The 12,980-nt window shown below is 39.0% G+C and overlaps 1 protein-coding gene across 3 annotated transcripts in view; it reads left to right on the forward strand.

The window, feature by feature from the left end:
* Positions 1-12,980, forward strand: part of LOC127988382 (serine/threonine-protein kinase PAK 3) — a 286,343-nt gene that overhangs the window by 140,578 nt on the left and 132,785 nt on the right. For 2 of the 3 annotated variants that reach the window (XM_052591128.1, XM_052591137.1), the window contains one exon: positions 5,616-5,678. The exons of the other annotated variant lie outside the window; for it this stretch is intronic. In XM_052591128.1, coding sequence (XP_052447088.1) covers positions 5,616-5,678 — 63 coding nt within the window. The remainder of the gene's footprint in view (positions 1-5,615; positions 5,679-12,980) is intronic. 3 annotated transcript variants of the gene reach the window in all.

Below are 12,980 nucleotides of genomic sequence, written 5' to 3' on the forward strand. Positions count from 1 at the left end.
GCTTTAATTGTTTCACAGGAAGTATTGACCCACTACAATCCTAAACTGCCCCTCCAGCTCGCATGTGATGCTTCGCCCTACGGGGTTGGCGCAGTGCTCTCGCACGTCATGCCTGATAATGAGGAGAGACCGATAGCCTATGCATCATGAGTGCTCAGCAAAGTGGAACAAAACTATGCTCATATTGAGAAGGAGGCGCTAGCGATAGTTTTTGGAATACGAAAGTTTCACCAGTACCTTTATGGTAACAAGTTTGTTCTAATCACTGACCATCGCCCGTTGACCTCCATCCTGAGTCCATCGAAAAGTACACCATCAATGGCTGCAGCTCGAATGCAGCGTTGGGCGCTCCTCCTGGCAGCTCATGATTACACCATTCAATACCTAAAAGGTGCCTTACATGCAAATGCCGACGGGCTGTCACGACTGCCACTCCACAACACGCATAAAGAGAAGCAAGGCGCAGTAGAGGTATTTTACACATCTCAGTTAGAAAACTTACCAGTCAGTAGCACCGAGATCAAAGGAAACACCTTGGCTGACCCTATCTTGGCTCAGGTCCTAGAAATGGTCTCAACTGGTCGTTTTCCAGCTGCTAAGGATGCAGGTGAAGAGCTGTCACCCTATCTGCAGCGCCGGCATGAGCTCACAACCCAACAGGGATGCCTCATGTGGGGTGGGAGAGTTATCGTACCACCTAAACTGTGCCCTCGAGTTCTGGAAGAGCTCCATTCATCACATCCAGGTGTAGTGAGGATGAAAAGCCTGGCATGAAGCTATGTATGGTGGCCCGGTATAGATGCTCAATTGGAACTACAGGTCAAATCTTGCCACTCCTGTCAGAGCGTACAAAAAGAGCCTGGACTAGCACCTTTACACTCTTGGATGTGGCCCTCCAGTCCTTGGGAAAGGATACATGTGGACTTTGCAGGTCCATTTGAAGGACATATGTACTTGGTCGTGGTGGATGCACATTCAAAGTGGCCAGAGGTGCTTATCATGAAGGGCACCACTGCCTGTATGACCATTCAAGTGCTCAGGGGACTGTTTAGTCGCTATGGCATTCCACACATCCTTGTGAGTGACAACGGATGCAGTTCTGTGCGGAAGAATTCAGTACATTCCTGAAAAACAATGGAGTCAAACACATCCGCTCAGCGCCATACCATCCAGCCACCAATGGCCTGGCCGAACGGTTCGTGCAGACTTTCAAACATGCTTTAAAGGCATCCAAAGGCACAGCACAGGTGCGTCAGCGACTTGAGGCGTTTCTATTAACAAACAGAAACACCCCCCACGCAACAACGAAAGAAACTCCGGCAATGTTGTTTCTTGGACGCAGGCTGTGCTCTCGATTGGATTGTTTAAAACGTGTACACGTGGACCAGATGTTGAGACGCCCAGATACAGAGCCTCAGCAAACTGCAGTGAATCATACTGTAAGCCCACAGGTGTTACTACCTCCTAGTGATAGTGGCACCACACTGCACTCAAATACTCCTTTATTGGAAAAGAAGGATGTTCAAGTTCCAGAAATCAACGAAACATTAAAAACACATCAGTCCACTGAACCACCATCTACGGAACATCCTCAGATAACCGAGACAGTGAAACATTATCCTGTGAGGATCTAAAGACCACCAGCTCGTTACCGTGATGAGTGAGCAGTAATTAGTTAATAAAGGGTTATAGCACAGTTTGAGTTAGAGATATATTCTTTCAACATATAAGTTATACAACCACTGAGATATTCCTAATTTGTTGTTGGAAGTAGAAGAAAAAGGGTAATTGTACCTTTAGTGTCATACATGAAAAGTGTATTGTTTTGTTTAAACAAAATGTTGAATATTAATGTAGTAGTAGCCCTTTATTGTCACTAGTCACAAGTACCAGCGAAATTAGCCATCAACCTGTCCATACATACATACATACAATATGACATTGGGGTAGACAGGACAGGAAGACAGGGTATTTGAGGAAGAAATAAGTACAGCATAACATTAGGTAAGTGAGGAGAAAAAAAACAACACCCAGACTATGCTCCTTATGGGAGCACAGTATGAGAACAGGAAAAACACCTCAGCACAAAAAGCACATAATCACTACACCATAGACACACGACTTTGCAACTGGGTACGGAACTTGGGGTGGTTGAGGTAATCCAGCGCAGGCAAACAGCCATCCGGTCCCAGCAGCTTGAAAGCGCTAGTCACAGACCCACCTGCCAGACTGGTGGAACAAAGCGGCGAAGGCGGGGGATGGGGGTTGGGAGGGTGAATGCATATCTGTATATGTGTAAGAGTTTGTGTATTTGTAGGCCTGGAGAGTTGAGACTCTCTCTAGATGCCTCAGTCCGCAGATTTTACAGCGTCACAGCAAGTTGCCATGGAGACGTCCTTGGTCAGGTCCTAGACAGAGTCAACGATCAGCAGGTGTCTGTGGGAGAGGGTGGAGGAATGCAAGAGATGTCAAGCTGCCCTGCTCGCCTGGGAGATTTTTGTCATCCAGCCAAGGCTGGTAAAGAAAGCCAAAAGAAGATAAGATACCAGTTGTTTGGTCTAGTGGCCGCATTACTTTTCACGGTCTCTAAGATTTTTCATTGTCCATTGGTCTCCAAATTTTCCAATTTCTTTTCCAAATCCGTGAGCTTCTTCATGATGTTATCCATATTGCGGTTAATAGTCTCACTCTCAATGCTGACCGCTCTGCCCACTACTTCAATCATGACGGGCAGCCTTGTGAGGCTTTGGACGGCTGTTCCCGTCTTCATAATTTTCCGATAACCCAGGGCAAAGCCTAATCCAATCAGCAGAAGACCTGTTATCATGGTTCCGAATAGGTAGATGTCTTCAATGTCCTCCATGGAAAGAGTCGCCAGACACACGACCCGCCAATTCGCCCACGCGTCCATCATGTAGCCAGCTGCAAACGTTCCGGCAGGGCAGTCAGGTTTCCCCGAACCCAGGCTTCTCGTCGAGAAGATGGTGTCAATTGCGTTGAGAGACCAGTTTATCAGATCCATATTCCAGTTTAGGAGAGCAGTGCAGAGAGAGTCTCTTAAGTAGACAAGACAAGAGAAAAACAAGCGAAGCAAGGAAAGGCAGGGAGGGAGAGGAAAGAGATGCGACCGCCTCCGTTGAGAGCAAGAGAGATGTTAATGACATTCTATCTTAGTGGGGAGGAAATGTTATGTATGCAGCTAAATGTTGTTATATAAAGACTAAACCATTGGGGGCATCAGTGTTCTATTATTGGTTGATGTCTGTATTCAATAAAGCAGATGAAGAAGCAGTGAACCAAGAAAACAACGTGTGCGTGTTGCTCTATATGTAATAGATAAAAGTGTTTATCTATAGTCCTGAGTCGGCAACATAATAATACTGTCATTTACTAAGTTCGTAAAGAAAAAAAGGACAAATAATAATTTGTTATTTTGACAAGGAAATTACATCTGATCTGAGTTGTTCAGTGTGAAAACTCATGGAATAACACAATGTCATTAAATTAATGGAAAATCAGGAGAGCAGCTCACACAGGAAGAATATAAAGCCAACGTATGACTTAATCAAATTTAATGAATTGTCAAGTGCCTCCAATTTGATACAAAGTTATACAGATTAATTTAAAGAGATATTCTTTATAAAAGAGAATGCTTATCAACTCCTTTCTAAATGCCTCATTCAAACATGCCACAAATATCTACGTCTCTGTGTGGTAAGATTTGCACAACACCGCCCAAATGTATATGCAATGAAAGAAGACGTGACTTTTATACTCGCTGTAGTATTGTTGCCGTTGAAGGCATGTTGTGTAGATGCTGTGTGTTTATTTGCGAAAACTACTTGTTTGGCCTTCCAAAAGAGGACACAAATAGAAATCATTGGTTAAGTTTTATTTACAACACTGTCCCAGAACAGTAAAACAAAAATATTTGAGTGTATGCAGCATGGAAAGTTTACTGAACCTGGTAAGGGTCATAACATTTCCGTCCACACTTGAAGTATTTTTGACAGTCACGCTCTAGATAGCTGCCGCTCTTTTCAGAAAGATGAGCTTTGTAAAAACCTACACGTTTCAGAAAGGCGAGGCATAGAGAAGCATCAATAATATACAGTATGTGGAAAATAATGTTTTATTTTTTATTTTATTTAATTTTTACCTTAAACCACATAAACACATTGCATTACACCAAATACACAAAATAATGTTCTTATTAGCAACGTCACATGACCCCTTTAAAGGGTTCACTTAAAATGTTATCAACATTTTTACATCAAATACATCACAATTTACAAGTTTTGACCCCTTATTTGAAATACATAATTTTGATAGTACTGTAGCATTTAAGACTTGGTAAATGTCCACTGCTATTGGGTAACAGTTTTATGTATTAAAATATTAGACACTGCTGTGATGTATATATATATATTTTTTTTTTTAAATGGGTCAATTACTGACTTTTCCAAGCTCCTGTGCTACTACAGTAACATGAAGGAGAAATAGATTTGCAATGGTCACTTTTTGTTCTGGCTGTTGTGGAGGGATGCAACGTTACAGAACAATGTTTATGCCCAGTGGAGACACTTGGAAGGGAATGTGAAAACTATTTGTTCCATAACTTGGAACTGCACAATGTCTCATAAGTCTTTCATTTCACTATGATGTCATACTACAACAAAATATGAAACACTAATTTTGGCAGCTTAGTTTCAATAAAAAGTGTTTTATTTTATTTTATTTTTATTTTTTTAACTAACAAGGACATTTTGTGTACTGAAATGTACAAAATATTGTAAGCCTCTTTTGGTGTCAAAAGATCAAAGAAAATTTTGATTTCTCAATTCATGATCCCTTTAAATTCTCTGTTGTAAATAAATGCTTGGTTGACTGCGTTTTAGTGTGATGATGAAAATTGCAATGTCAAGGTAGCAATGCTAGAAACTTATGTTGTATGTGCATCCAAATGTATGTGTGCACTTTACATGCTTCATTGCTTTTGAATTATGTAAGTCACAGCAGATTATAAATGAAAATCTAATATTTTGGAAAATTAAGTGGTTTTAGCTCATCAGCAGATTTTCTAAGGTAACTATAGACTACATACAGAAGTATGTGTTATGATGTGCTATTCATCAAAGCATTGATTATTAAAGTGTCAGGGACTGCTAAGATGTCAAAAAAATCATCAATGACAGTTAAACACACTTCCCAGATTTAATATGTCTATCTCAAACTGAATAGCTTTTCATCTGACTTTTTATGTGACACACACACACACACAAAAATGCTTAGATGAATGCTCAAGCTTAATAAATATGATTTCAGATTTCATATTCCCCATACAATCAAGCTGTCAAAGTGGTGGCAAATGGAAGTCCATGCTTAGGCTACAATAATGAAGATGCTCAATCCTTTTCTTAGTTTTGTTTTCCCCTTTACCTATTCCTTTCATAAGAATCTCACTACTAGGCCACCTTTCTTTTCTGTCTGCCTTCCTCCTGTCACACTTTACCCCATCCTCTGTTCCTTGAAATGCATTTGTAGTGTTTGAATATTTTGTGGGATTTTTGTGTCAAGTAAAATATCCTCCCGTTCTCAACCTTATTATCATTCAGAATCACCTCCTGTCTTCTGGGCCACCTGTCAGCCTTAGAACCTGCAGCGCATTATATGACAAGGTAAAAAATTCACCTTTATACAATATGGAACTACAGAAGCTGCATCATTTCACAAAGCCAATACCTCTACTGTGCAGCAATGAGCCTTGAAGGTAGAGCTTCACAGAAGAAGCAACACATTATTTGGCATGTGATACCACGACACCCAAAACCAAAATGTATTATTATGTTTTCCCCCCCTGAATCTCACAAGAGTTTCTTTCTAGGCAAGAGGGTTACTGTCTAGCTATGCCTGTTACTTGCTATTGCTAGTCAAGGATATTCGTCATATATGGAACATTCGGATTGGATAAGAAGAATAGTAATTATTTACTAATATATATATATATATATATATATATGAATATGAACAAAAGCTTTTATTTAGAATGTGATTTTCCAATATATAATAAAAATGCTTAATATATGTGTATGTACTGTGTACATTTATTATGTATTTATAAATACATAAACATACATGCAAACATTTAATATAGAAATATATATAAATATAAATGTTATATATATAAACAGCATAATTTTTCTTAAACATTCTGTGTGTCTATTTTCATAATACATATAAACAGTACACAAGCATATATTATATAAAATAAAAAAATAATTTTGATTTGATTGTATTGTTTTTCTTAATCGTTAGACCGCACTAGTGTGTGTGTGTGTGTGTGTGTGTGTGTACATTATATATATATATATATATATATATATATATATATATATATATATATATATATATATATATATATATATATATATATGTGTGTGTGTGTGTGTGTATATATATATATAATTATTATTATTATTATTATCATTATTACAAAATTTAAATGCAACATTTTAGATTTTGCCCTTATTTTTCATCTTTTTCTATGTACACAAAAGGCCTATTTCTCTCAAATATTGTTCACTAATCAGTCTAAATCTGCGTTAGTGAGCACTTTTCCTTTGCCGAGATAATCTAACCACCTCACAGGTGTGGCATATCAAGATGCTGATTAGACAGCATAATTATTGCACAGGTGTGCCTTATGCTGACCACAATAAAAGGCCATTCTAAAATGTGCAGTTTTATCGCACAGCACAATACCATAGATGTTGCAAGTTTTGAGGGAGCATGCAATTGGCATGCTGACTGTGGGAATGTCCACCAGAGCTGTTGCCCATGATTTGAATGTTCATTTCTGTACCATTTGGCATTACATCCAATTGGACTCACAAGATCAAGACCAGCCACCTGGAAAGCAGCTGCAGCAATCAGTTTTCATAACCAAAGAATTTCTGCACAAACTGTCAAAAACCATCTCAGGGAAGCTCATCTGTATTCTTGTTAACCTCATCGGGGTCCCGACCTGACTGCAGTTTGTCGTCGTTACCGACTTGAGTGGACAAATGCTAATATTCCATAGTGTCTGGCACTTTGGAGAGGTGATGAATCCCAGTTTTCACTGTACAGGGCAGATGGCAGACAGCATGTATGGAGATGTGTGGGTGAGCGTTTTGCTCTTGTCAACGTTGTGGATCGATCGGTCCATGTTGGCGGTGGGGTTATGGTGTGGGCAGGCAAATGTTATGGACAAAGAACACAGGTGCAGTTTATTGATGGCATTTTGAATGCACAGAGATACCATGTCGAGATCCCGAGACTCATTGTTGAGCTATTCATCCATGACCATCACCTCATGTTTACAACTCATGTCACCCATTGAGCATGTTTGAGATGCTCTGGATTAGCGTACACGACAGTGTGCTCCAGTTCCTGACAATATCCAGCAACTTTGCAAAGCCATTGAAGAGAAGTGGACATACATTCCACAGGCTACTATCAACAACCTGATCAACTCTATGCGAAGGAGATGTGTTGCACTGCGTGAGGCAAATGGTGGTCACACTACATACTGATTGGTTTTCGGAAATACCCCCCACCCCAGACCCCCCAATACTGTATAACTGCACATTTTAGAGTGGCCTTTTATTGTGGAAAGCTGAAGCCATACCTGTGCAATAATCATGCTGTCTAATCAGCGTTTTAGTATACCACACCTGTGAGGTGGATGGATTATCTCGACAAAGGAGAAGTGCTCACCAACACAGATTTAGACAGATTAGTGAACAATATTTGAGAAAAATAGGCGTTTTGTGTACATATAAAGAGTTTTAGATCTTAGCCAGTAACAACAAATTGAAAATATATTTTTTTTCTTAGCATTTTTATAGAACTATGGTACAAGATTATCCTATTTAAATCAATCTGACAAACATGTATATACACATGTGTTTGTACTGAATGGTCATCAGTTTTTGCAGCTTGTGTTAAAGTACATTGATTACAAACCTCACTTTTGTTGTCGATATGTGTGTTTGTATCTTTGTGTGCTACATGCATCCTACATGTGTTGAACACTTCTGTAATCTCTTCCTTACATTTCAGGTTTAAAGTAATTTTTAAGCCAAATGTCTGTTTACCATTGGCATAAATATAAAAATGTATGTGAAGTTTATTCCTGTATGTGTGACCTTTACACAAACAAGGCTGCTGATTTCAGCTTGGTTTTAGTTCAGGTTAACCTTGTACACCATGTGAGTTTGTTTAATGCTTACTTTTTAGGAAGCAGTGTTCTTTGTTTTCAAATGTCTTGATATATTTAATTATTTTGATAAAACAAGCTGTCTGAATTGAAGGTTTAGAATGTAGTTTATGAGGCCAAAGCTTCTTTTAGCAGCAAAAATTACGCAATCTTTCCAGGGCCAGATTAACACTTTGTTGTACCCTGGGCAACAATATTCAAGGGCCCCATCATCACGACCCCAGGATCACCATAATATGGTCATATACAGAATATATTACTGTAATTTACAGTAAATATACTCAATACTTCAAATTCTAACTGTCATCAGGTGTATTTTGATTTACAAATATTTAAATGCTCATAGAACTACAAATGCACTACTATGTCCCCTATCAAAGACATTCCCTCACATATGATGCTATGAAAACAAAACACATCAGCATCTGTATAATCTGGTAAAATTGACCCACTACATTGAGAGGGAGGGAAATATCCTCCATTTTCACAAAAATGAATAAATAAGCAACCACTTTCAAACCATTGTTTATTTAACAACATTTATCCCCAATAGAAATGTATTGAATTGATAGAGCTATAACAGAAGACCACAGACAACACATCAAGAAACAATTTGGTCCTCAGCTCATTTTAAGCAGAAATCACCCTGACAGGGTGACCCTGTTTCCTCAGAATTCAACAAGGCAATGAAGTTATTAGTCCAACACAAACAATTTGAAATCTGCCAGTTATCCCTCCACAACAATTTACAGCATTTTAATGAAGCTGGCACCTCAAGGAAAAAGCTAATTTTAACTTGTTTTAAAATAGAACAACAATATATCACAGCACAATTAACCAGTTAAACATTTTAGTGCTACATAAATATTTAGAAATCTGTCAATTTCTCTGAAGAAGACAAGACAGAAATAAATGCTACATAATCTGGCAAAACACACAATTTAAGTCCTAAATAATGACAAAGTGCATGTTTGAATTTGAAATGCTCTTTGTTCTCTGGGCTGTAAACGTAAGCTGGCGGTGTAGAAAAGTCCTGGCTAGCTGTCCTCGTCGTTGACGGAAGCTGACTAAAATTGCCTATTTTAGGTATATACTTTAAATTTTCTGCGTTTCTGATGTCCTTTCCTTTTTTAATTTCTGCTTCGCGCTCGGCTTCTCCATGTCAGATTTTTTTTCTGTTGTAGCAACACCTGACGTAACCCGCTCGGCGTAACATTTGACCCAACTCATGCGGACTGACCAATGAGGAGAGGGTCTTAACTTGAGGCCCTCTCTTTATTGGTCAGTCCGCATGAGACTGACTCTCAGCCGCTCTCAACTCACGTTCAAAGTCATAGGTAGCGCAGCGTCTCTTCTGTGCAGCGCGCAAAAGCCTGTGTTGACAGTTTGTTTAATATAAAGCGGGAGATTACCAGATACAGTATTTTGCTCGTGCCCTTGCTGCTCTGGGCCCTTTAGAGGTCTTGGGCCCCTGGGCAATTGCCCAGTTGCCCGTATGGTTAATCCGGCCCTGAATCTTTCAAAATTCAGTAATCACAACACTGAAGCTGCTTTTAAAGAACATTTATTACAAACCTAACTTGTGTTGTTGATATGTGTGTTTTTATTAAATGGATTAGATTTCTTTGTCTGATAGTAAATTATACAAAATTCTGACATCACTTTTGGGAATCTCCAAATTGTACCCTAGATAAAAACAGCAAAATAAAAAGATTAAATAAAGATGTAAGTCTATGTTTTTTGTTTGTTTGTTTGTTTGTTTTTTCTAAGGTGTAAGTTTAGGGTAAGGAAGGTGTAATTACCTGTAACAATCAAAGTCAAATGGGAAGACCCTCTGATAATATAAGAACAAACTGTGGATTTCCTTTTGATTTGGTTCACTTGACATTGCATGAAAATTTCACTTTCATCGAAAATACTACTGATACCTCATCGAATAACGCATTTAAGAGCAAGAAATATGAGCAGAGTTGAACATTCTCTTCGTTTTTTTTTTCCTTCAAACAACTTTCTGGAAGAAACTTTATCTATCAAGTTACACACAGTCAATTACATGCTGCAGCGGACAACACTCTTCTTATCCCTTGCCGTGAGTCTTCGGATTAAGACTTGGATGACCTTTCATGATTGCCTCTCCTGCACAGAACCAATCAAAGCATCTGATGGCCACGAGAAATGCATCTTCTGCCAGGGTTGTGAAGAGGCTGCGCTTGGGGATTGGACTCTCCCCACTGCTGAGAAATGAGCCTCTGGACTCTTCAGCTTTGTATGGCCATCATTCAAGGTTGATGATCTGGCCAAGCAGGCTCTGCCACGCTCTTCCTCTCCTGCCTTTTTTGAGCCGAGGAGGAAGATGCAAAAGATCCTAATGTGAACCAATCAGCGTTCATTGTAGCAACACCTCCCCATTTACCTTTTGGACGTGGCTCATGTTTATAAAGTAATCTTGGGGGTAGACTAATTTAAAATAATGTAATCATCTTGTTCTAGCCAGTTGCTGTCAAACAGAGGTTCTAAGTCTAGGTTAATCTAGGTTATGATCAGTAATCATATGATTACAAAAAAGTGCTTTCGTAGAAAGGGACCTGATATTCAATAAGCCAAGCTTTATCCTTGGTTTATCTGTATTACGTGTTTATTATTATTATTATTATTATTGAACAATTGTTACTCTTAAATTGGATTGGGCGTTTTTTGTATTTTCTAGTTCACAGAACAGACAATGTGTGCCATATTTCTAGAGAGAAGAGCAGCACCAACCCAGGAGGGATGAAGACCACCTCTTATTAACAGATCAGGTCTGCCCCAAAAACTTGTCCAATTGTCAATGAAACCCATGTTATTCTGCAGGCACCAGTTAGAGAATCAGCCTTTGAGAGATGACAGTCTGCTATGTATCTCATCAACATGGTAATCAGGGAGGAGCATATTACAGTATTTGACATTGTACTTGAAAGTTCACACCACTCTTTAATGTTATTTTTAGTGATCTCCAACTGGTGAAGTCGAACATCATTAGCAGCAGCGTGAGATTTAGGCTAGGCGCTTGGAGTACACTATTCGATGGCACCTTATAACACTGCAGCCAGTTAGTAGAATGGGGCAAATGCAGTTTGCACATTGTTCAGGGGCTAGTGGCTGCTAAAACCAAATAGAAATAAACAGTTTTGTCGATGTTTATAAAAGAAGAAATGGTGACTCAGTGCTCATTACTATCAGAAGCTAGCAATGCAAGACAACATTACTGCATCAACAAGCGACAAACCTGGCGCAATTTAAAAAAGTATAGTGGGATGATGATGATGGTAATACAGACAACAGTAGCAAAAGCCCATATTTAAGTGAAGTGATGTGACATACAGCCAAGTATGGTGACCCATACTCAGAATTCATGCTCTGCATTTAACCCATCCAAAGTGCACACACACACAGCAGTGAAAACACACACAACGTGAACACAAACCTGGAGCATATTTAAGGAGGGGAAACCACAGTTTCAAGCATAATGACTGTAACCCACAGGATAATAGCACCAAGACAAACCATACAGGGGCACTGGCAAAAACTGTTACATAGCAGAGATCAACGCGCACTAACAGTCAGGCTGCCACGATACAGATTGTGTGAGTGGTGACTGCTCCAGCGCTGTCATTGTCATGACATCATACTTAGCTGACCTAGTGGAACCCCACAGCCCAGAAAGGGGGACAGGGCCTCCCAGACATCCCACCGGCTCAGTGCACAAGCAGTAACATGAATCATAAAACACTTAAATCAAGAAGCAGTAAACTGGCCTACCTTGAGTGAGAAGACTTGAACCAAAAAACAAAACAGAGATGCCATTGTCTAAGAACAAGAACAATTATTTTCTCTTTAATAAATAATGTATACATAATAACATAAAAATACATAATAACTTTCCCTGCTTGATGGAAATGGTTGTCAGGTATTCACAACAAAACACTCCCAACCTGCAGACATGAAAAACAACCCATGGCAACAGTGATAATGTAGCCCAATTCCACGGGAAAATTGTGGACTTGGCAACACTGATGGATATAATGTTTACAACGGACACGAGCGCTGTCACGGCACGACCACAACAACTTGACTTTTGGTGTGGTCTCCTTGCTACACTATTTGTAATACGGTTTTCCTCTGCTCTGTCTGTACATATCCATGCTAGTACAATTTTAGCTGGATTATTTGTGTCCCCTTCAAAAATTTATTTTGAGATAGACGACATGTAACATGTAAACAAAACATAATAAGTCCTTTTTAGTGAATCAGGCCACATTATTCAGGCAACGCTGCAAGGCTGCAACTATAATCACTTCGAAAAGATGTGCTAGCTGAGAGGAGTTTCGTCAAAGCTGTCTAAAAGTGATTGAGAATGGATAATTTTGACGAACATGAACATGAAAATAAAATAAGCAGGTCTTTGCTAAAGCAGCACGTTGCAGTGGTGAAGGAAAAGCATAATGTATAGCCTGTAATCACAACAACACAGTTCAGGCATCTATGGTCAGATGAGGAGATTACAAAGATTACCTTTAGGTTTTTTTGTTTAACTCTGAAACATAAAATGTGGAGTTATCAGCTTTTGCCACTAAAAAAAAAAAAATTTGTAATAAACCGTTTTTTTTTTTTTTTTTTTTTTTTTTTTTTGGTTTGTTTTTTCGAGAGAGAGTTATTATTACTTAATCAAAACAACCCAACT

The sequence above is a fragment of the Carassius gibelio genome, chromosome A5, assembly GCF_023724105.1.
Source record: "Carassius gibelio isolate Cgi1373 ecotype wild population from Czech Republic chromosome A5, carGib1.2-hapl.c, whole genome shotgun sequence".
Classification (NCBI taxonomy): Eukaryota; Metazoa; Chordata; class Actinopteri; order Cypriniformes; family Cyprinidae; genus Carassius; species Carassius gibelio.